The sequence below is a fragment of the Callorhinus ursinus genome, unplaced genomic scaffold, assembly GCF_003265705.2.
Source record: "Callorhinus ursinus isolate GAN/ISIS: 27379988/994484 unplaced genomic scaffold, GSC_fseal_2.0 scaffold10, whole genome shotgun sequence".
NCBI lineage: Eukaryota > Metazoa > Chordata > Mammalia > Carnivora > Otariidae > Callorhinus > Callorhinus ursinus.
Window position 1 is genome coordinate 81,243,611 of NW_027397072.1, and position 24,764 is coordinate 81,268,374.

The 24,764-nt window shown below is 39.4% G+C and overlaps 1 protein-coding gene across 17 annotated transcripts in view; it reads left to right on the forward strand.

Annotated features, from left to right (window-relative positions):
• Positions 1 to 24,764, forward strand: part of MAP4K4 (mitogen-activated protein kinase kinase kinase kinase 4) — a 187,576-nt gene that overhangs the window by 107,775 nt on the left and 55,037 nt on the right. For all 17 annotated transcript variants that reach the window (XM_073897883.1, XM_025869038.2, XM_073897882.1 and 14 more), the window contains exons 3-9: positions 8,355 to 8,480; positions 9,701 to 9,811; positions 13,807 to 13,897; positions 15,953 to 16,083; positions 18,598 to 18,652; positions 20,131 to 20,209; positions 23,611 to 23,786. In XM_073897883.1, coding sequence (XP_073753984.1) covers positions 8,355 to 8,480; positions 9,701 to 9,811; positions 13,807 to 13,897; positions 15,953 to 16,083; positions 18,598 to 18,652; positions 20,131 to 20,209; positions 23,611 to 23,786 — 769 coding nt within the window. The remainder of the gene's footprint in view (positions 1 to 8,354; positions 8,481 to 9,700; positions 9,812 to 13,806; positions 13,898 to 15,952; positions 16,084 to 18,597; positions 18,653 to 20,130; positions 20,210 to 23,610; positions 23,787 to 24,764) is intronic.

The window sequence follows — 24,764 nt, forward strand, 5'->3', positions numbered from 1 at the left end:
TTCCATGATTCATTGTTTGTTCATAACACCCAGTGCTCCATGCAGAACGTGCCCTCCTCAATACCCATCACCAGGATAACCCATCCCCCTCCCCCCCTCCCCTCTAGAACCCTCAGTTTGTTTTTCAGAGTCCATCATCTCTCATGGTTCGTCTCCCCCTCTGACATACTCCCCTTTTCTTCCTCTCCTGTTATCTTCTTCTTTTTCTTTTTTCTTAAAATATGTTGCGTTATTTGTTTCAGAAGTACAGATCTGTGATTCAACAGTCTTGCACAATTCACAGCGCTCACCGTACCACATACCCTCCCCAATGTCTATCACCCAGCCACCCCATCCCTCCCACCCCCAACCACTCCAGTAACACTCAGTTTGTTTCCTGAGATTAAGGATTCCTCATATCAGTGAGGTCATGTGATACATGTCTTTCTCTGATTGACTTATTTCACTCAGCATAACACCCTCCAGTTCCATCCACGTCGTTGCAAATGGCAAGATCTCATTCCTTTTGGTGGCTGCATAATATTCCATTGTGTATATATACCACATCTTCTTTATCCATTCATCTGTCGATGGGCATCTTGGCTCTTTCCACAGTTTGGCTATTGTGGACATTGCTGCTATAAACATTGGGATACACGTACCCCTTCGGGTCCCTACATTTGTATCTTTGGGGTAAATACCCAGTAGCAGTGTGCACAGTATTCTTTTCTGGCTTGACCCATGGGAAGCTTCATGGAGTTTGCCACTGGCTTAGGGAAGAGTATGAATGGACTGGGGCAAGATTCTTTTTAAGCCATCCTCTGGAAGGTCAGGAAGGTGAAGATAGCATGATGGTTGCTCCTGAACTCCATTTACCTTCTCCTTTGCTCTAGGATAAACTTAAGCTTGAAAGATCTTGGTCTCAAGAAGTTACAGGTCTGGATTGGTACCATTGTAGAAAATAGTAAGAAATGACTGTGAAGGCCAGAGTTCTATGCTGCAGCTGACCCAGTAGAAGACAAGTTAATCAACAACGTTCTGGTACTTCAGGCTCCCATCAGTTTCTCCTCACAACTGACAATTGGTGGAAGGGAGATTGGCAATGACTCTTGAACAGCGTGGAAGGGGTCAGGACCCTTATTCCAGGGAGACAGAGGGAGCCAGACCATGCGAATTGCCAGAACAAACTCATTTTGAATTCTTACGGAGCTATCTCCGCTAACCTAAAGTCTTCTCTTAACTTTTCTTTTTCTAATTAGGAAAATAGACCGTGTCAGTTATAGAAAAATAAGTAAGTTAAAGAAAAAAATATCTATAATCCAGAGATAATCTTTGATAACATTTCTTTTTTGCTTTGTGTCTGCTCCTTAAATCATGTATGTAAATACCTAAATATATTTACTTGTGTTGTAAATAGCAAAATGTTGATGTCAAGAATATATTTTATCTTCTGAGCATTTGGGATTACTGATCTCTTTGGCTTCATAATAAAATTGCAAGTTTGATTATATAGGGGAGAAAGAAGTCTTTCCTTCTGTCCTTCTAGGTTCTTGACTAATGCCCCTGTAACAAAAGATAGATTAGCAAGAGAGAAACAGAAGTGTATTAACGTGTATCTCATATATATTAGTGAGCGCCTTTGCAAGAAAAATGAAGGCTCAGAGAAATGACAAAACCCAAATGCTTTTATACTAGGTTGAATAGAGAGAGGCAGTAGTGGAAAAGTAACTAAAATATATGGGGAGGCTAAAGGAAGATACGAGATATGTTAACGAGGTTTGCTTGAATCAGAAGTCTCTTGGCCCCAACTCCCTGTCTCTGGTGATAAGAATGTTTTTTCCAGTTGGTATAGGAAGGACATCTTTCACATGGGAGTGTTATCTCTTGCTTTTAGGAAGAAAAGGGGAGGTTAGCATGCCCTTCTTACACCTGCTGTTTTTCAAGTGCCCTTAGCTCAAAGTAACCCTTACGTCAAAGCAGCATATTTTGGGGTGACATATTCTGGTTTCCTTCAATTATAGTAAAGTGTTTGAGTGGGGGATTTTATTTTGGCCACACTGAGCCTTATCTGGCAGATCGGCTTTCCATTTCAGTCAGAGTCTAGGTTTCAGGTCCTGCTTTAGGTTCCTATACTTTAGGGTCCTCAAGAGCAGGTACTCCTGTTGTGTGTGTATCTGTGTGTGTAGCTAATTCCCTCATGGAGGAAGAAAATGGATGGATTCTGAAGTTCAGTACTACCATGAACTGTTTCAAGTTACACTACCAAAGCCATTTGTACCCATGGTGTTATGTCCTGTAGATTGGAGCTTGATGCCAGCTGTTAGGGCTTCTGGGTTTTGATGACAGCAAACTTTGGAAAGTTATAATGGTTTCATTTAGGTCCGAGAGGAATCGTGATGTGTCTTATTTGACTTTCTTGTTTGAGTAAGAGCATCATGTTTATTTGCCATGTTGAGCTCTTAGATAGGGGGTTATTGCAGAGATGTATTTTGGCCTCCTTGTGGTTCTTGGTGTCAGTCATGGAAGCATCAGTCTCCCAAGGCTGTTCATGAGTGAGTGTTGGGGAAGAAAATGTAGTGAGGTGTATTCACCATCCTGCATCATCTCATCACAGCCTCAAGTTGTCCCGCATCACTCACCCCAGCATGTCCATCCAGGCGAATGGTGCTATTGTTTCATTCTCTTCTTTACCACACACTTTCTAGGTACCAGTTGAGTGATAGAATCTCATTGAAATACAGCTAGTAAAGTGGCCTGACAGACTTTGTAGAAGACAGAAGAGCTAGAGGGCTCTATGAGTACTTTGTTGTGCCGAGTAAAAGTTCTGTGTGGTGCGTGTAGACACAAAAGACAGAGCAGGTTAAGGGCCTTGGGGCCATTGCCCTTAGACTTTGGAGTCCCAGAAGAAGTTCATTGAGTAGCAAAACTAGAGAGTGTGTCTTTTTGTCTAAAATGGGTCCAAAACTTTTTTTTTTTAAGATTTTATTTGTCAGAGAGAGAGAGCACAGGCAGGGGGAGTGACAGGGAGAAGGAGAAGCAGGCTTCCTGCTGAGCAAGGAGCCCGATGTGCGGGACTCGATCCCAGGACCCTGGGATCTTTACCTGAGCCAAGGGCAGCAGCTTACCCAACTGACCCACCCAGGCATCCCAAAACAGTGTTTTTTCTTGAGTAAGATGTCTCAAGTGTCTGATTTCCATTTTGGTTATGTTAATTTTGTAATTTTTCTGTTGGATTTTTATTCTGGGACTGACTGATCTTGGGAGAAGTGGGCTGATTAATTTTAAAAAACATTCCATTCCTTTCTCAACCTACAGAACCAGATCCTGTAACCTTTTGTTCCAGAATTTTGCCTACATCGGTCTGTTCACTTTTGTTTGGTTGAGTTGTCAGTGAATTTAAGTTGTATAACTTTTTGTGTGTCTGAGTAAAAATAATAATTTTGATTAATTCAGCTGGTATGGTACTGAATAATACTCTCAGGTGTAATTGGGATTCGCCTGTGAAAGGTCATCTGTTCTCATTTTTCTACTAGTTCACAGTCACAGAATGGAGGGTTTGGTAAGAGTTTACTAAAACAAAAAATAGATAAAACTAGTCTTTTTTATTTTCTTTTTTTAAGAAATATGCCCCCCCCTTTTTAAAAGATTTTATCCATTTATTTATTTGACAGAGAGAGGGAACACAAGCAGGGGGAGTATGAGAGGGAGAAGCAGCCTTCCCGCTGAGCAAGGAGCCTGATGCGGGGCTCGATCCCAGGACCCCAGGATCATGACCTGAGCTGAAGGCAGACGCTCAACCGACTGAGCCACCCAGGCGCCCCTGGTCTTTTTTATTTTCATTCTAAGTGTATATTCATTTTTATATTTTGATGGTGAAATCTGACAGATATTTGTATATCTCATTTTATCAGCCCTCTCTCCACTGGCAAAGATAGAGTGAATAATGAATTACCCTTTCTTTTTTGTTCCATCTATTATTAATGGGTAGATCTAATTCTGTAAAGAATTATGCTGGGAAAAAAGATCATTACTCAGAATATTTCTCAGTCCTCTGGGTTGCTCCCAATTAACTTATCTGAGGTCTGCCTGTCTCTCCTTATATCATTACTGCCATCAGTGGAAGGAAAGAATTTGGGTAACAGTTTAAAAAACATTTTAAGGAGTCAATTTAAAAAAACACACTCATAATATGTACTCCTCTGTGCTCAGATGGTGGAGTGGGCAGGGTTTGCCCTATGACTTATTTACAAATCCATAGCTGCTTTTGAAAATTACCACTATTCAGATGTTTCCCCCTCCTCCATCCTCTAAGCGGCCAAGGAAGGCAACAGAAAACTCCTTGCCTAGTCCTATTCCAGTTGAAGACAAAGACCTTTTCTGTGAGAGTTGGCTCTCCTGGTTGGAGTCCAAAATGCTAATTGGCATCAGCTGCATTAAATCGCTGAGTGGAGCCTAGCAGCTGCCTCATCATTGGAGAAAACCGGGAGGGAGCCTTCCTTTTCTCACCAAAATGTCCTCTTTCCTTTCTCTAGTTACCTTTAGTTTAGTTTAGTTTTGCTTTCATCTGTATATGACTGTGCCCTTCTAAAGAGGAGAATGAAGGGCAAGGTCGTTTGGACTTGGCCTAGACAGATGGGATATATAAACTTAGGTCGTGTTGTTTTGTCCATTCCACTTTCTTTCATATATGGGGTTGTTGTTAAATTTCAGTGCTAGCCTGCCCGGACTCTGTTTTCTACTGTATTTTCTCAGGCTAAATGAGGTGTGTGGTGGTGGTGGTGGTGGTGGTGACATATTTAAATGTTTGAATGAGACCACCAAACTTGCTTTTAACTAATGACCAAAAGGAAATTTGAATTCAGAGGTTGGCTCATTATTACCCCAAAGACAACATGGATTATATACATTAGTCATAATTAGGATTCCGGATGTAGTTGGCTCAGAGCCACTGGCAGATTCTGCATTTCTGATGCTTTTTCTCCAAGGTGGGCACTCTTAATTAGTATATGACAATTAGTGGTGCTAAATATCCTTTTATTTTATAAGATGTCTAATAGTCATTTTTAAATCATAGAAGCACGAGAAGGAATGTTCAAAGTATGTATAAACTAGTTCCTAAAACACTAATTTGAGAGGACAATATGTTCCTCTTGATATTTTTGGTAGTTCAATTTCATATGCTTCCAGGATTTGACTGCTTAAGCCTCAGAAATACTTGGGCAAGTGGCATTAATCTGATTACTATATTTCCAGATGATACTTGGATGTTTCAGTGTATTGCTAAACTTGATTGTATTTAAGTTGTTCTTATATTTCATTGTTTCTAATATGTAGCCCAATTTAAAAAAATGTTACAGTGTATGTCTATGGTTCATGGTGAATCAGTTTCATTAAAGTACTTCAGTGTCTCTATCTAGTGGCATCTTGAATTTAAGGAAATTGTGCTGTGATAATCTGCCAGAATTATCTACCATTATGCATATTAAGTGTCTTTCACACCAGTGACTAGCACTGAATTTAAGCCTGTGACAATTTTTAAATGTATGAAATGCACAAGAATTTCAACTCCATGGGCTCTGAAAACATTAAGTGCCTCTGGAAGCTCTTAATTCTTAGAAAAGAATGGTGAACAAGTCAGATCCTAGAAGACATTGGTTTGTGTCGCTAAAAGAAAAAAAAAATCAAAACTAAACAAAATACGTTGTGATCCTTAATTATTGCTCAGGAAGCTTCTCATGGGAGAATTGTAGGTAACATTTGTTTCCTCTCAAGAAGTGAAATGTACTGGCAGAGCATCATATGGAATAATGACCCTTGGAATAATTTAGCCAATATGGGGAGTGGAGAGAAGTAGTTAGGGATGAATCGATAAAGCAGTCTTGAAACCCAATAAGATGCACATACTGCATGGCATAATTGGCTACAAATACACAATTAAAATCAATATTTTTATTTCCCTTATTTTAGTTCAAAATTGTTCTTTTTGCTTGCTTTTCTGTAGTCTTTGTACCCCAGATCTTTGTACATTGACTGATTTTGGATAAAAGGAAAAAAAATCAAACCTTTATCTAGTTGTAGTCCAGTGGAAGGAAAATGGGATGTTTAACTTTTCAGGGCCCAACATGTTTAGCCATAGGCCTGAATCCAGGAGTGACACTGCATGCCTTTCTGCTAGAGAATATTTATGGCCATAGTCAGGTGCTTTTTGTTAGGAACCTGTTGGTCTTGACAAGTCCCATTAGAGTTGTCCTGGGCTGCTCCCCGATACTGTTGGGAGTAAGCTGTCAGTTTTGGTGACTCAGGACAGAACAGACTCCATGTGCTTTGTGCCAGCAAGTTGTGGTCATTACACACTGTGCCTGTGATGTGAACGTATGGAAAGAGCACAAGATAAAGCTTTAGGTGAATTGGGCTTTCTAGTCATGTTTGGGGCATGCTTCCTTGTGCCTTACGTTAAAAAAATTGTCACCCTTTTATGTTTTAGTATAAAGTTCCTTTGAAGAAAGGTCCCAAATAGAAGTGTGTTCTTTTGTAATACTAGCCAGGCTAAACACTGCCTGTCCCCCTCCCCAAGGCTAAACACTGCTTTTGTTTAGGATTAAGACAGTTTTCCTAGTTATTCAGTATCTCAGTTTTTATTGCTACTTTAAACATGGCCATGTTTAAATCAGATTGAAATGATACGCATGTGGTGTATTTTCATATATACAGGTTTGAATGAGAATTAGTGCACACAGACTGCTATATAGACTGTATGTGTCTATGTGACTTTGCTTCATATTTGCATCTACCATCTGCCAGAGTCATGTGACAACTATGCCTATTAATATGCTGTAATATTCTGATACTTATGTCTAGGGACCAAACTGGAGGCCACCATCTTAAGAATCACTGTTCTAAGATGATTCCATGTTTTGTTACATATTGTTTCTAAAGCGGTAGTGTACAGCTGAAAGTTGTATTTTAAGAAGACCTTTTCTTTTTTCATTTGGTCTCATGACTAATATCTAATTAATGATGTTGTAGCTTTTATCTTAACAGTATTTTCAAACCAAACTTACTTTAGGTCTATGAGGCCTTATGAATGGTTTTTGGAGATGCAAGTCTGCAAGACTTGGTTTCTTCAGCTGTGTGCGTCCACGTGGATACACTAGCTTTCACATGCACAGTCTTTCTCTTTTTCTCTTAATACGCGCACATACAGGCATCTTGACTGCTCAGAAACCCTGTGTCTTCCTGCAGAAGGAAGAACATCAGTTATAAGCGGAATCCATGTGCCAGTGGGGAGAAGTGAGGACATTGTGTGGAACCAGTCATTAAAGGGAATTCTAGAGATCTGATTATCATATTTTTCTTTAAGATTTTTATCTTCCCTCAAACGTGGCTTTTCTAGCCAGAGCTGGTTTTTCTCTTTTCCTCCACCTTCTCTCCTCTTCACTTTAACTCTGCTTTCCCCTGGTTCTCATGCTATCCATAAATCTTACTTATTAACTCTGCAGGTCGTGTGGCAGAGCCCTTGCTGTGTCATGTGTCTGCAACAGGGGACAGAATGCGCATGCTGTTGCAGGTTCTGCCCCGGGCGTGGATGAGAGAGAAAAGTGGAGACTGGCAGTCCTCCCCATTCACAAGGGCAACTTAGTTTTATTTTCCAGACCTGTGTCTCCATCTGTTATTTCATCCCCCTTCTGATCTGCTCACACAAACTCTATTTCTTCTTCTGCTCATTTTACTTTAATAAAGCAAGAGGCTGGAGGATGAGCCAAGTCTAAAACAACCTGCTGTCACTGAGTGATGTTTTATTACTGTGGGTCCACCGGACTCACCTGAATCTCTTTTTGGGGTAGAGGATCTCATTAAGCATGCCATCCATCCAGGGCTTGCGGTACTGGTCTGTATTCAGTAATCTGCCTGTGGCCACACCAGAAGGTAATGTTCTGGTACAAGATTGTCATAGGTGAAACTTCTCTGCTGTAGCTGTGCCAGATGATTTCTATTCACAAACGTTTTCTAGAAAAGAAACAGCCTTTCCTTGTAATTAGTTGAAAAATAGTTTCAATCGGTTCTCTTTTTTTCCCCCATTTTTACAAATGAGCAAATTGAGGTTCAAAGGTGTTAGTGATGGGAAAGCTGCTTCATCTACCTCTTAAATACCTCTGTAACTTTCATACTTATGTATTTCTTGCATAGCTTATAACAGCATTTCAAAGGAGGAGTCCTGTTAAAGTCCCCAATTCTTGTCACAAGGATAAAGTGAATGTATCTTCCACTCTTGCTGGAGGGACTGGGTACTTGTGTTCTTGCCCATGGGTGGGGAACTTAAAGCCATGCATGACATTCAAAAGCCACACATTTTATTTTTTTATTTTTTTCTTAAGGATGAAGAGGAAGAAATCAAACTGGAGATAAATATGCTGAAGAAATACTCTCATCATAGAAATATTGCAACATATTACGGTGCTTTCATTAAAAAGAGCCCTCCAGGACATGATGACCAACTCTGGGTAGGCCAGTGTTTCCCAAGCATTTTGTGTGGTTTCCTCTTTGGTGGTACTCAAAGGACATTAAGGACCTTCTAGAGGGAAGGGAGAGAAAAGCAAAGACAAAGGGGGTAGTGCCTGTTATCTTCCTTGGCCTTCTTAGTTAAAGGTATACTAAATGTTTATTTTTATGTTGATTTCACATTGCATGGAAAAGAGTTAACTTTATGTTTCAGGAAGAAAATGGCACGTTTTAAAAGGAATGTAACCAAATAGCAAGGAAATTAGCTTGAAAAATCAATACAGTAAAAACTTTATGGAAATTAATATGGAAGTGCAACTAAATGCATCTTCTTTACAACCTGGAAGTAAGGGACAAACATAGAAGTATTAATATTAATGGTAACAGTTAATTGAAAACAGTAAATTCCAGGGAAATTTCTAGAATTAATATAGGTGCAGTCTTATCTCTTATTCAGCCACATCTATACTGACGATGATGACACTGAGATGCTGTCAGATCTATGGTTAGCACATGGGTTTTGCCAAAGGTACTGGACTTATGAAGCAGGAAGATAAATACTTTTTCTAATTTTTTTAAAGCCATTATAGAAAATTTGTAACATTTTGCCTTAATTTTAACCTTTATTTTCATTGCCCAAATCCAACCAAAGTTAAAATTTTAAAATAGCTCAATTTAGTTCATTTTCTAGATATTTAAAATACATACGTGTGTTGATGTGTAAGCATTTAGGTATTATAAATAATGTATTTTTAAAATTATGTACTGCTTAAAATAGCATTTCTCTGAATATAAAGTAGTTTGAGAATCATAATGTGTGAAAGAGGATATCTTTGACTCTGGCAAATAAGAACAGATGTTAGAGTATCTCTATCAGATATCTGATAATTGGGTACTGATTAAGGACAAAATGGTTGTCCCATGCCCATGTACTTAGGAGAGAGGAGGAATACTTCAGAATCTCTGCACTGGGGGATGTGCTGTAAAATATCAGAAACTCTTAATCTCCTGGACCAAACATACACAGTGAATAAATTGGATGGTGAAATGAGCTCTCAGTAACTTGGATGCTTCCAAAATGATCATGTACCCACATCTTTAGGAAAGGCGGAAGGAGTTAGACTCTGCTTTCCTGACTAATGTCCACTGTATATTGATCGTGGGGATGCTCTTACTGGTTGCTGGGATGTGCTAGTCACCGCCTGTCTTTTCTGCCCTGTAGCTTGTTATGGAGTTCTGTGGGGCTGGGTCCATTACAGACCTTGTGAAGAACACCAAAGGGAACACACTCAAGGAAGATTGGATAGCTTACATCTCCAGAGAAATCCTGAGGGTAAGGAGAAGGTGTCCTGTGCATGGTCTTGTGTTTCCATTTTCATTTTCCTAGCCCGAAATATTTCTTTGCGTTAGTTATAACTGTATAGATTGTTCTGTCATGACAGCCAAGGGCTCTGTATAACTAGCTGGCTTTGATTGTTTAAGCTACATCATGGTTTTGATTGTGACAAGTATCTAAAGAAAGTAGACTTAAACAAAAATAGTTATTTGCATTTCCTTGAATTCACCCTCCAGGTGTTAAAAACAAAATCCAAGTGAAGAGAAATAGTCTCTGACTATTGTTTTTATAGGAATCCTTTGTCTAAGCTCATGAATCAATATTAATGTTGTCAAACGCTGGCTTTCAAAATCATCTTATGGACTTTGGCATTAACTGTTAGATTCTGTTGCAGTATTAACAAGGAAAAGTTCTAATGGTTAATGTTGTTTACAGCCAATTGGAAAGCCGGTTTATGATGTTAAAGTTTCTGAACTAGTGTTTTAGCAGATTCTAAATGATTGCTTTCTGTAGTAGAGCTACGCTGACACTACAGGCAAAGGGTCTGTGTATTTTGCATTTGAAAAGTGCATGTGAGTTACCGGTGAGCCGCTTTCCTTTGGCCAGCTGTCCCAGTTTTTCTCTCTATCCCTTAATTACACATTTAAATTACTTGGTTGGATTTCATTTACCCACCACATTTAAAAAATAAAGACTGTGGAGTTAAACTGGAATCTAATTTTTATGCTTCTCTCACTAATAAAAAAACCTGTTACTTATTTTTTTTACTTATAGGCAAATATACCCTACTTTTATATTTAAATTTCACAGAGGACTGTAGGTTTAAAAAGTGCCGTTTAGAATTCAGAGATGAATTTTAATTCCTTTTTATTTAGATGTTTTATGAAGCCCTTGAAAAAATAAGCAATTCCCTTAAGAAAATTAGTTGTAGGGGGTGAGGTGGGAGAACCCTCTTTTGGTAATCACTCTCAGATTTCATTATTAAAACATGAGGGTCCTATCTTTTATGGTTATTATAGGAGGCAGAGTCTAAAAGCGCAAAACTAAGTATCCTGCCCTGCACTACTGTGAAGGAGTTCAGCAAGTGGGCAGATGTATTTATTATGTTAACAACTAAAACTCTTGGCATGGTCAGCAGGAGAGAATAGTGGTTAGAGTGAGTCAGACATGGGTTTGAGTCCTGCCTTTGCTACTTACCTGCTGCATACCCCTGGCAAAGTTACTCCCCTTTCAGGACTTATTTTCTTCTGTAGAATTTAGATACCAATTCAGTGAAGGAACTACCACTGTAATGAGAATTAAATGAGTTGGTATGTATGAATCATTTAATGTAACATGTGGGTACATAACTGATTGTCGGTAAATATAGTTGTTGTCATTGTTTTCCATTATAAACATATACTTACACACATACCTTTTCTATATATAATTCCAGTGTGGGATTTCTCAAGTGGAGAACTAGATTTTAGTATAAATGTCCTAGGCATCAAATGTATTTCGGCCATCAAAGACAATTTACATGTTTTTTATATATACAGGCAAGCATTGTTTACCTCTCATGTAATAGGTGTATATTTAGGTATTTTACTTGCATTGATCTCAGGCATCATTTCAAAGATGCCCAAGTTGTTTGAGGCCCCTGACTGTCAACCTGAATATAATAGCTTAATGGACATCGTTTAGAGATACATCAAATGTTTTCCACCTTGGTGGCACCTAAAAATAAGTGTTTCCTTTATTTACATTTCATCTAGAATGGGGTTTTTTTCCTACGATGAAAGTCTAAGTGAACTAAAACAAGCCTCTGGAAGAGTCAGTGTGTTATAAGCTAGTGTGTATTTTTCACAGGAATTGCTGAAAGCCCACTTTGGTAAAGAGAAAGCAATCTGGTAAGAAGGAGGTGAGCTGTTGGAATGGAAAGGCCAGCCCAAGTGGATAACCTGGTTCTCAAAGACATTGCTGGGTTAACTCTTTTCTGCAGTGGCAAAACTTGTTCTCATCCTTTAGTAGGTGTTAGATTCACATGCCATTACTATGTTAGGATCCTCAGAAGGTTGGGAGTCATGAGCTTGTAGGCTCAGACATAAGCAGGAAAGCTCTCTTGGTCTCACCCAGTGAAATCCTTGAGACCAGAGGTTTACCAGCAAAGTCAGTGCATTCATCCCAGCCCACTTCCACGTTTATAGTCTACACAGCCATTGATTCGTTTTAGTAGAAACCGATATTCATACTGAGTATGGGTACTTAACAGTGTTTCATAACCAATACTGAAGGACAGCCTTTGACTGTTCCTTTGTTCGATGTCCATGAATGAGATAGAGTTACAGGAAAAATGTTTTCTAGCTTTGAAACATTGATGCATTTGCTCTAGGATGGTATTTAGTGTGTATTTTTATCTGGACTATCTCTGCTAAGGAGACATAATTGTGGCTTAATTTTGGCATGGGAATAGTTGAACATACAACAGTAGTTGAACATTCTCTCTTCATATAGGGAAAGATGTACTCGTTTAGAATAATCATAACTCAAGTTCACATTGCTTACAATGTATTAGACACACCTTGAGTGGTTTCACCTAGAGACACAGCAGTCCTTCAGCAGTAGGACCAGGAAGTAGATGTTTCTTAACATTTATCGCTCAATAAGAAACAAGAGGAGTGCACGCAGGCCACATTGTTTGAGAAGATGTGGATACTTAAGTTTGTTGCTAAGATAATCCTGTGAAAGTATAAGAAGGGGGTTTGGGAAGGTTAGAGAATGTAAAATGAACTGAAGGTAATAGAAGTAGAAATTATGAAAAAATTAGGGAAGCTACTTTTTTTTTGTTGCTTCTTTGCTGCTCAGAGTTATGCCATGCTGAAAGGAGAGACTTTCTTCCTAGCTATAACACTAACATACCATATATTTTTAGTGCTTTTTCCCCTAGTTAGTGCTTTGTGGTATAACACTGCACATCCTGTGTGGTGGAAAAATAAACAGAGCCATCAAGTACGCTCTATTCTGCTTTATAAGCAGACTAGTAAATTATTGTTTAGAAACCCCCTGTGTTAGAAAAATCAGTGTTCTAGAGCAGCTGTTACATTTAATGCATATCCTGCACATTATCTATGATAATGATAGAACCTCACACAAAAAATCAAACAGGAAAATTAAATAAACCCTTGCTTCTGATCTAGCCTTTTTGAATTGAGACATTTCAGAATAGATAGCTTGTTTGTATGTTAAGGAGGCAGGCTGTAGATTTGGCTTCTCTAGCTAAAGACGGAACAAATACAGGAGTTGTCTCTCAATTCATAGTTGGATGCAAAATGTGGTTTTGTTCTTCCAGCACCTCTCATAAGAGACATGCTCTTGAGCTTCGTTCCTGATACAAGGTCATCAGAAAGTGCTGTATGCCCGGTAGGGTTTATTTCCTTGGGAAAGAAAGATATTTTATTTGAGCATAAAGCTCTTTCGATGGCAGAATTGTTTTACACTTGGGGTGGAGGTAGGATTGGTCAGCAGTTAGCAATTTGTCACTATGCGGTGGGAAAATGAGGCCGTGTTCAAGAGCCAGACTTGAAACCCCACTCTGGCTCTTTGTTTTTTCCCCTGGGATGGGTCTAGTTCAAATATACCCACGGGGTCACCCACTGAAAGATGGACGTGTAGCGTGGGAAAGGAACCACCCTATACACAAATAGCACAAATTACAGCAGAGAAACTGCAGATGGTAATCTAGAGTGTGTCTTCAAGGAGCAGCTAGAAACTGGTCATATTGCTCACACGGGGGACCTAACCCGTTGGAACTGGGAGGTGGGTACTTCTTTCTGTTTGTGTGGTACTATTGGTGATGTCTTCCTGGAAATGCACTAAGAATGAATTGTAGTATGCTCTAAATAAGGTTCATAAAACTTGTGGCCTGCATGTGTACTTTGTTATAAAAAGTGTGTTCCAGGCTCTTTATTTGCAGCAACAAAGAACTAAAATTCAGACCTGTCTCTCCTCTTCAGGGCCTGGCACATCTTCACATCCATCATGTAATTCACCGGGACATCAAGGGCCAGAATGTATTGCTGACTGAGAATGCAGAGGTGAAACTTGGTATGTGACGCATGTGCCACATGACCTAATACTTGCCCCTGGTGCAAACCAGCAGCACTCCCTACCTCGTTGGCATTTAGCTAAAAGCTCTGTTACCCACATTTTCTCTTTTTGTTCTATTCAAGAAGTGGGAAGTGGGCTTATTGCTTTGTCTGTCTCCAGCCTCCCCCCTCCATGCTTCTCCCCCCCGCTCTGCTCTCCGTATAGTAGACAGACTAATGTTTAAATCAGATCACGGCACTTTCTTCTTTAAAGACCGTTAATGGCTTCCTATTTCACCTGGAATAAAATCTGCGTTTCTTACCATGGCCCATAAAAAGCCATGGCCCCTGCTGCTTTCCAGCCCCATTTTGTGACCATCCTCACCTCTCTCCTTGTCCAGTTCACCCATTTTTTGACTTCCTTGGAATGTCTCACAGGGTCTTTGCACATACTGTTCCCCATTGGGAACAGCTTTGAGGTTGCAGTTTTTTTCCTCATCTTCAGAGGCCTTCCCTAATACTCTGATCTGTATTCCCTGACTTTTTGATCTACGGCTTATTTCCTCACTCGTCCTGATCACAATTTACAATTATACAGCTATTTGTTTACATATATTTCTGACCTATTTACTAGAATTTAAGTTCTGGAAGTGTTAGAACTAGGGTGTTTTATTTACGAGAGCATTCTTACCTGGCACCTAGCACAGTGCCTTAAATGTAGTAGGTGCTCAGTAAATTTATGCATGGATAGATGGAGTCCAGAGTATCTTCCTGGAGATGATTTTATAATGGTTCTTCTATATTTCTTGTTTCCTTTACCTGGATTTGAACTTTTTTCAGTCCACTTTTATATATGGTTCTGTCAAATTTTTAACAATTAGCATTAAGTTTTCTTCCACTAAGGCATCACACAAAAAAATTGTTTATGCTTATGAGAATCTAGTCCATCTTTCAAAAATCTTAGGCACGGTAGTTACACCTTAAAAATAAAATCTTCATTATTGCCTTCTTGCACAGTACCTTCATTTATTGGCCATCTGTGGAGGAATAGTGTGCCTATTGGGGAAATCCCCTCAAAGCTAAGCTAGGAGGCACTTGAATTGTTCTCATTCCCAGTGACTCAGTAAGCTGTGTATGTTCCCTGTGCTGGCCCCCGGGTGCTAGGACTGTGATGGTCCTTCTGTAATCACTTGGTGATCACTTGTGACTGCTGTCTGAGTTGCTGCAAATGGCATGTATTGCCTGGCCCAGGTGTCTCTGTGTCAGGACATGTGAGCCCAACTCCTGGCCAGTTGGTTTCCTGAGAATGTTCTGCCTGCAGAAGTTGAATCTATAACCCAACCCCTGTGAGTGATTTCAGCCCTCCTGAGGCGCTTCTGCAGGAGCTCGTCCACCATCCTGCAGTCCTCCTAGCGGTAACGGCAGTGTGCATAATGATGCCGCAAACATTCTGTTAGAGACCCTGGTCTTCCTGCCAGCTCTGCCTCCCAACCTGAACTTTCCTCTAGACCACCGTCATCGTTCAGCGGAGTGGGATGTAGGGGTCACTCTGAAAAATCAGAAGTCCCGGGTACTTTGAGGAGTGTTTCTTAGTGTATTTGTGATTTAGCCTGATTCTCTTTATTGAATTCATTACCATGTACTTTCCCGAAAACCTTTGTGGGTTTTTTCTCTTTCTGTGGTTAAGTGCTGCTTAAGCAAAGTCATGTGGGTATTAGTCAGTTCTCCCGAACTTGGAGCTTTCTATGACTTGATCTTGTTTGTAGCAGGCATGTTTCCTGCAAGCACTGAACATCCTAATTCATCCAAAAGTCCCTCTAGTGGTCACTGTCATGGAAGCTCAGGGAAGTAGCTGGGTCCAGGCCGCCCAGGAGCCAGCTGGCTGGGAGAGGATTTTGTCATTTTGGCAGCTTTGCCCTGGAGATGGTGCTCCTTATCGATGCTGGTGACCTTAAGGAGTTTGCATGTCCATGAAGTATTACTCTTTGAGTTTACACTAAAGACACCTCCTCCTCACATTTCTTCGTCTTGTGGCTTGTTAGTTATGTTCTACTCCTTTCTCTTCCTCCCACAGTCGATTTCGGTGTGAGTGCTCAGCTCGACCGGACGGTTGGGAGGAGAAATACCTTCATAGGTACGCCCTACTGGATGGCTCCTGAGGTCATCGCCTGCGACGAGAACCCAGATGCCACCTATGATTACAGAGTAAGCCTGTGCTCCGGGCCTTCACCGGGCCCCTCGTGTTCCTGAGGGATGGGCACTCTGCTTATAGATAGCGCAGCCCTGCTGGTTCAGTGAGGAAGGCTTGCGAACCTTGTTGCAGGTGCAGATTTTCCAGGGCATTACTGAGATGCTGTCTTGTCGTTCGTTCCCTGTCACCTTTGTTCTCCTTACTAAGTAATATACTGCTTTCACAGCAGTGTGAGTCACTGTCTTGTGCATAGAGCTTTTTGTCATGAGTAAGTTAAATACTCTGCCCTGTTTGCTGTCCTTTTAAACTTGAAGAATATATTATAACCAGATATTTATTATACTTTTAAAAATATTATTGGAATATATAGCAGTAGCTTCATCTATGTGAAATTTTAGAGTATTGTTAAAGAGCTTTACAGCTTGATTTGGTACACAAATATATTTAAATTATTAGAGTGACCTCTAGGGACTTATATCAATAATGCACTTTTTTGATCCCACTGTAAAACCCATATTTGATCATCAGATTAGGGTTGAATATGTTTGCAAAAATTATTTTTTTTTAAAAATTGTTTTGCCATAATTAAATGAGTCAGAGTGTTTACGTACCTGTTAATGTTATTCAAACTTGAGTTCATATCTTTACACTCTCCAGTCTATTTTAGTATTTATTATAAATACACAATTAATGAAACTTATTTTAAGTTTATGGTATGGTGGAATTTTTATTCTATTTTTTCATATGCTGGAGTATTTTAAAATAGATTATATAGACTGTATGGCTTTTTACTCTTGAATATGTCATTTTGTTATCTCCAAAATTTGAAAACATCTTCTAGCATACCCAAAATATTATCATGCTTAAGTAAATGAAATGAAAAATAATTTCTTGGGGCACCTGGATGGCTCAGTTGGTTAAGCATCTGACTTCGGCTCAGGTCATGATCTCCAGAGTCCTGGGATCGAGCCGAGCCCTGCATCGAGCTCCCTGCTCAGTAGGATGTCTGCTTGTTCCTCTCCCTCTGCCCCTTCCCCTGCTCATGCTCTGTCTCTCTCTCTCTCTCAAATAAATAATCTTAAAAAAAAAAAAAAAAAGAAAAGAAAAATAACTCCTTAATATGGCGTCTATAATTAGTCCCAACTGGTTAGTATCTGACTTATCCAAACGAGTGGTTGTATTTGACTGTTTGGCTACAGAGGCTAACCAGCCCCCTCCCCTTTTTTTCATGACACTGACTTCTTAAAGAGGCAGTATTCCACCATCCAGATTTGTCTTACCATTTTTGAATTTTAATTTTACAATCTTTGTAAGGCATTTACCTTGTTTCTTATAAACTGGAGAAATTCAATTAGTATCAAGAAAGAACTAAAGCAAGATTGCCCCAGGAGATGGGTATGGTTTGTGTTACATCACACCAAGTGGCATGGAACATCATGCCACCAAGTGGCATGTCCCACCACTGATGCTGCTAAGATTCGTCACTGGGTCAAGTTGGGTGAAATCCCTCCTTTGCGCTGTATAGTAGAGAAAACCTCATAAAAATAAAGGAGAAATTTGTGGGCCTATCCTTCTTCTTATAATCAAACGTGTTTGAATTGTGTAACATAATTATAGGTTATTTAGAAAATGCTTAAGCTGAGCAACTTTAAGTAATTCTTTCATTAGAATAGTATATAAACAAGAGAATGCTAATGATAATAACTACTCATTGTCTACTTTTAAAAAAATCTTCCTTGGATTTTTAAGAAATCAGCCAGTGTTTGTTGAGTGCCTACCACATGCCAGTCACAATTCTGGGGATATTAAGGTGAATAAAACAGACAAAGGTGCCTGCCCTCATGGAACTTGTATTTGAGTGGAGAGTGAAGTTAAAATTCAAATTTTAAAATTAATATTACAGGGGACTCAGAAGGAGAGATTCCATGCACAGAAAGACAGCTTATTGCTCACCCCTTATTAAAGTTTGATGGGAGAGTGGAGAGGCTCATCAGCACTGTGATTCAAATTAGTGAACTACAGTAGATTTTATTAATTCAGCTGTTGGACCTTTTATAAAAGAGTGCTTTCTTTAAAAAAAATTTTTTTTATTTCAAGTATAATTAACATACAGTGTTGTGTTAGTTTCAGGTTAGCCTTTAAAATTTTAACATCTTAATTAAATTTGAGGTAGTAACATAAAACATAAAATTGAACATAAATCTGGGCCAGGGGTCTAGGTTAGTGAATGTAAAGAAATATACTGAGCAGCAGAGCACGCAGTGGCAGTTAGAAAGAAGCTTTTCTGTGGGCCACCTCTAGTTCAGTTGTAGATGCAAGTGGTTCTAATTAGCAAACCAATTTTACCTTTATTTTTTCATTCATTCATTCATTCATTTGGAAGGTATTCTTACATATGTGTTTGCTTTTAATTTCATGGCAAACTTCTTTTTAAAAATGCCTTTATATCATTTGTGTGAGTAGCCAGCTGTGGTAAGTTAGTTTCATATCTAATCCGGTACCTGTAACATACTGTTTTATTTTTGCAGAGTGACCTTTGGTCTTGTGGCATTACAGCCATTGAGATGGCAGAAGGTGCTCCCCGTAAGTAACGTTCTTTCCTTTTTAGCCCAGTTGTTATATGTGACTTAAACCTAGTCTCAAGGCTTCAAACAGAACGGCTTCATGGGTAAAGCCATTCCTGGTGGGGCATTCAGATGAAGGAAGCATAAATACGGTGAAGTTTTAGATGTAAAATTGGCATCCACTGTTCCTTTTGAAGATCCCTGAAGTCTGTAGGTTACATTTTATCTTTTTTTAAGTTGTATTCGGATGTGTGACCTGAATTACGCTGACATCAGAATAATAGGCAGTAATTTTCATTTTACAATTTAAACTTCAATGAAACTAAATCCTAACACATGAAACTGGTCTTGACACATGAAATTTTAGTAATACTTCTGTTGACTTTACCAACAGAGGCATAACTTTTTATCTGTAGAATAAGGTCTGGGTGTTTTGTGGGGTTTTTTTGTTTGTTTGTTTTTTTGTTTTGTTTTGTTACTTGTGAAATTTGCTTCTCCTTTGGATTAACTGAACACCAACTTCATAAAATTGATTTTTGAGCAGAGACAGGGGTAGAATTGCAGAGTATAGAGAGAAAACAGCATTATCTGCTGGTCCCCTTAAAAAAGGGGGGGTATACAAAGAATGTATCTGCTGCCTAGTTGCTGCTGAATAAATATTTGTTGAATGAATGAAAAAAATTTCCAATGGCTGAAATTTAGTTTGCAGTACAAGAAATAGATGTCAGTCTTGACCACCATGTGTTTCCTCATGTTTCCATCTGAGGAATTGAGACAGGGGCGTATTGCCAGATCCTTTGTTTCAGTTTTCTTTCACAGTGGGAATAGATTGTCTTCTTTGGCCCCCATTTCCCAGCTGCCTTGTAAGATTCCCATGAAGGTAAATAGACACACAAAAATGCACATTACCTATTGTGACACATTAATGCGTGCACCTGACATAGCTTTATTGTATTATTGTATTGTAGAAGTACAAACGGTACTTGCACAGAATCAAATAGTCTGTTTTATTCTCTCATCTTTGCTCCTTCCTAGCACTACCGCGAATGAACAGTTAACATTTCTGCAGGGCTTCACAGCCACTTACTGTGTTTAGGCACTGTATGAATGCCTTTACAAGCAGTGTCTGATTTAAATCCTCACCACGACCCTATGACAATAAAATTATTTTCATTGCGATCTTATAGATGATTTAGAAACTTAAGCTGTTCACTCCCTTAAGACTGTAAATCTGTATTTACCTTTGATTTACGAAAACTTTCCAGTGTCAGTTTGAAATTGTATATTCTTCTTGTTGCTCTTGACCTCCTTATATTTTGCTGTGTTTAAATGGGGAATTCACGTTATGCCCTAGGGTTCATATCTGAATGTCTAGACCGCTTGACATAAAGATTGTCTGTCAGGTGATGGGACAGCACATTAGATATTTTGAGTGAGCCCTAGAAATAAAAAATGAGTAAAAAGTGCCATACTGACGTCACCGTCTCCTCTCCCCAGCTCTCTGTGACATGCATCCAATGAGAGCACTGTTTCTCATTCCCAGAAACCCTCCTCCCAGGCTGAAGTCAAAAAAATGGTAAGCTGTGTATGCTTTGTTGTTGTTGTTGCTCTTTTCCTTTTTACAAAAAACTGTTCCTTTTCAGTTTCACTCCAATACAAAATTTTAGTCATTCCAGTTCCCAAAGAACATAAGAGCCAGTGCCCTGAAACACCAGTTAAAAAGTATCTTTTTTAAAATGTTTTTTTCTTAATAAATTCTTTTAATTACAAAATAGTAACAAGTGACCATAGGAAACACTGTAACATGGTTAAAGAAAAAAGTTTCATTTTAATATTTAAGCCCTCTTTTAAGTAAAATACATTTCTAAGCATTTTCACATTCAAAAGCAAAGCTGTACTGAGTTTGAAACTCCTCAGGTGAAATGGGATTGGAATGTTAATGGAGGCATTTACTCTAATTGTTGTAAAACATTGAAATTAGGTGCATCTTTTTTCATTCCAGAAATGAAAAGAATGGTCCTGTCTTTGGGCTGCCACCTTTCTCGCTGCGGCCCTCATGTATTTGCTCCAGAAAAGTCACTTATCAGTGACGGGCAATGATGGTGACCTTCCCTGGCGAAAACTTTAAGAATTGTGGTGGTGTGGGAAAGTGTTGATTTGGTTTAGTTGTAAAAGTGTTGAGGGAAAGGGTAGTGCATTGTTTTCACCTGAGAATTTTGCTTACTTATTTCCTCTTGAACTTTTTTTTGAGTGCTTTCCTCTCACTTCTGTGTCCACTCAGGCTCCTCGTGCAGGTGGGTCCTCTCACCTTCTGTTCCTGTTTTCCTGGGCACATCGGTCTTATTAGTGCTCACACCTACTACCATGGTGGTTTTTTCCCCTTCTGTAACTATTCTCACTGGGTTTCCAGTGAGTGTTGTCTCTTCTTGGGTTTTCGACTCTAATTGTGAAATATGCAAAATATCTCAATTTCAAGCCTTTTTCTCTTCTGGATTTGGTCTTTTAGCTCTTGCTGTCTGCTTTTCTTCTTGGTTGCTCATCTTCTGATGTCCTGTAGTTCTCTTTTCCCATCTGTGGGCATTATACGCACACATGTATTTTTACTCTTGCTTCTTTCACACTTCTCCCTGTTCCTGACTGTCTCTCCCCACCTTTTGTTTGCTGGCAGGATTTTTCTCATTCTTTTTATACTGTCTTTAACCACATTCAACTCCAGATAACTGAGCTTATCTAGTTCCACTTACCAGGTTTTAGAGAGTTCTCTAAGGCAGTATGGTTGCCAAGATTTTAGCCCCACTTGGTCTCTTGTATTGAAACTTGATAACTCTGGACATCTATGGTGGCCAGCCCTAGGGAAACCAAATGTATATAGTGGGCATCACCAAGGAGTAAGCTGTGGGGCTGGCCAGCTAAACAAAATAATGCTATTTTTTTAAAAATGGAGTTTATGCTCTGTCTTCAGGGTACCTCGTAATTCACAAGTCTTGTCAGCTGGCCCCACTCTGATTATGCTGTCCGTTACTTGCAGTTTGGGATTAACCACTCTGTGTATAATACAGTGGTGTAAAGAGACAGATGTAGATGACAGATTCTTTCTGTGTTTTTACATGAAACTTTCTTTAAACTTGATTAGATGCATTTTCATCCATTTACATCATTGCTCTCATTTTACCCAAGTATTCTGAAAGGATGAGATGATTGCACACATAATGTTCTTCCTCCTTTCTGATTGCTGTCTTCCTGTCCACCAATGTACTACTGGTTTTGGAGAAGTGATCAGCGAACTCTCTTCCAGCAGAACTTGACAGTTGATTTTAAAGAAGATATTGTAGATCATTGATTCTCAAATGTTAATTTTTAGACTTGGTAGGTAAGAACCCCTTTGGACTCTTTTAATTTAGGGTTTCAGCCTTTGTGTTTCTGGTTTGTTAGGTCCGAGGAATGACCCAGGTATTTGTATTTTTGTTAAACTCCTCAAGTGGTCTTTGTGGGCAGTGGAGTTGAGGAATCTCTGTGTTAAAAACAAGGTCCACTACAACATTCTCATTAACCACAGGATAAAGTCACAACTTCGCTGAATGACTTTGAGAGCCCTTCTCTGAGCTGACCCTGACCTATTTTTCTGTTCTTTTCCACTTTACATACTAGCATCAGAAAATGATTCATTACTCTCTAGTACTTTTCTACTTTTGTTCATGTTGTTCCTTTCATTCTGGAATGGTGGCTTCTCTCTCCCATCTCTAGATTATCAACTATCCTACTTTTTTTGATGTCTAACCTCCTGTAGCAGTAGTTCTTTTCTTTCTTCCTCTGGCAGTTTGATAACACATCTGCTGTTGTTTGTACATAGATTTCCTCCACTTTATTTCCTATGTGTATTTCTTACAGAGCCTAGCATAAACAAATGTAAATTGTTGATATATAAATATTTGTTGAATTGAAAAAAAATGGTAAGCTTGAATGGAAATATAAGACAGTAGACATGATTCTTAAAAGCAGTGAAGTAATTGGAAAGAACTGAACTAATTTTCTACATCACATTTTTAAAAGACTGAACAACTCATTCATTCAACAAAAATTTATTACATACTTCTTGTGGTCTGCCCATGCTCAGTTTTGGGCATTGCCGACATTGAAAAATCAGAACCAATTCCTGACTTCTACCTCAGCAGAGGAGACAGAAACATAAACATGACATGTACGGTCTATTAAATGCAGACAACCTAGAGGAAAGGCTCCTAACTTTGGGGATGTAGGGGTAGACTGTTGCCAGAAAAGCCCTACCTAAAGAGACGACGCCTTACCTGAGTCTCAAAAGATAGGATGGGTGAGTGTCTCGGCCAAGACCAGGGATGGGGGTCATCATGAGCCAGGCATGGGGAAACAGGCAAAAATAGTAGTAGCTGGTAGGGTAAATGTAGGTGACAGAATCCTTGCCCTCCTCAGAACTATTACATATTTCCACCTCTGTACATTAAGCATAGAGAATTGATAGATAAATCAGTTGGAAACTGATAGAAATGTTTTATTAACAGGTTTAAGAGCCCCAGCATTTGGTCACGTACCGACTCCTTATCTCTGTGTCCATCCTTGTCTTCCAGGTTCCGGACATCTGCTGTCCTCTGTCTGCCTTCGTTTTCACAAAAGCCTTCCTTTACCCCCTTGCCTTCTCCACCTCTGTGATTCAATGATGAATAAGCAACATTACATTTAAACCCAGTTTGTTTAAATCTGACTTCCTTCAAAGCTCTCTGTTGGTGATTTGTTGTCGATGATGTGGCATAACTCTTAAACCATGCTTAAGTGATGCTTCTTATCCACCATGGTCCTGAGTTCTAATACTTTCCTGTGCATTTGCAGAATGTTCACAGTGAAATCTGAAGCTCTTGTGTGTTTTCAGACTAATAATTCACTCATATTATGGAGTCTTGCTCTTTGCAGTGGAAATTTGATGATCTTTTTTACTTCCTCTTACAGGTCAAAGAAATTTTTTAGTTTTATAGAAGGGTGCCTGGTGAAGAATTACATGCAGCGACCCTCCACAGAGCAGCTTTTGAAACATCCTTTTATAAGGGATCAGCCAAATGAAAGGCAAGTTAGAATCCAGCTTAAGGACCATATAGACCGGACCAGAAAGAAGAGAGGAGAGAAAGGTATTGACCTGTTTTTATTTTCATCTTGAAAAAATAATATTTTAGGTTTTTGCCACTAGAATAGGTTACTCCTTTTCCACCCAGGAGTGTGTGCTCCCTTGGCCAGTGCTGGAGTAGCTTGTCTCTGCTCTGCAGGTCAGTCATGAGCCTCAGGTCCAGCCTGGCTCAGGTCGAGCTGACTGGAGCTGCGTGTTGTGTCACCAGGCGGACACCAGATAGAAAGCGCTGTGGCTGGTCAACACGGAGGGGAGTTTCTCTCGTTCCCCCATAGGAGCATGTCTTTGTGCTGCTCTTTTTACTTCATTATGGGTGTTTGTGTTCTGAATACATCACTCAAGGTTTATTGAGCATCACCTGTAAACATCTGCATCGGTATGTTCACCCATTTCTCTCCTGCTCAAGAACCCTCTGGGTTTCTTATTGCTGTACTCTGTGCAGGTGGCGTGGTCACCTGACTACTTTTCTCTCATTACGGCACAACATGAACATGCCCTTATGCCAATTATTTAACATTCCTTTCTGTTCCCCGTATCTTGGTTTTATATCTTTACATGTTCTGTGTCCACCTGCCTGGAGTGCCCTCTGTTTACCTCTGTCCAGCAAAGTGCAGTCAAGCTTTGTCACCGTTTTCACAGCCCTTCCTCTAAGGCCTCGAGCTCACAGTGATCAAAGAATTATGAATTTATGAATTCTTACCATAACTTTACAGAAAGACATTTGAATACCTGGCATCTTGATAATGAATTTTTCTTGACATTCAAACTTCAAGGTCAAAGAAAAAACTAAAAAGTGCAAGTTCAAGGCGATAAAAGAGTTGTTCACAGTCCTCTTTGGAGGTCTGTTCTAGCTTTTTACATGTTCATTTCAGTCTTCAGAGCTAAATCATCAGTGATGCTCACAACTTTTTCGCCCTCTGATAAATTCAGTTATAAACGTAATTAAGCTTTGTACGTTAAGCCATGCAGTTACAACGAGTGA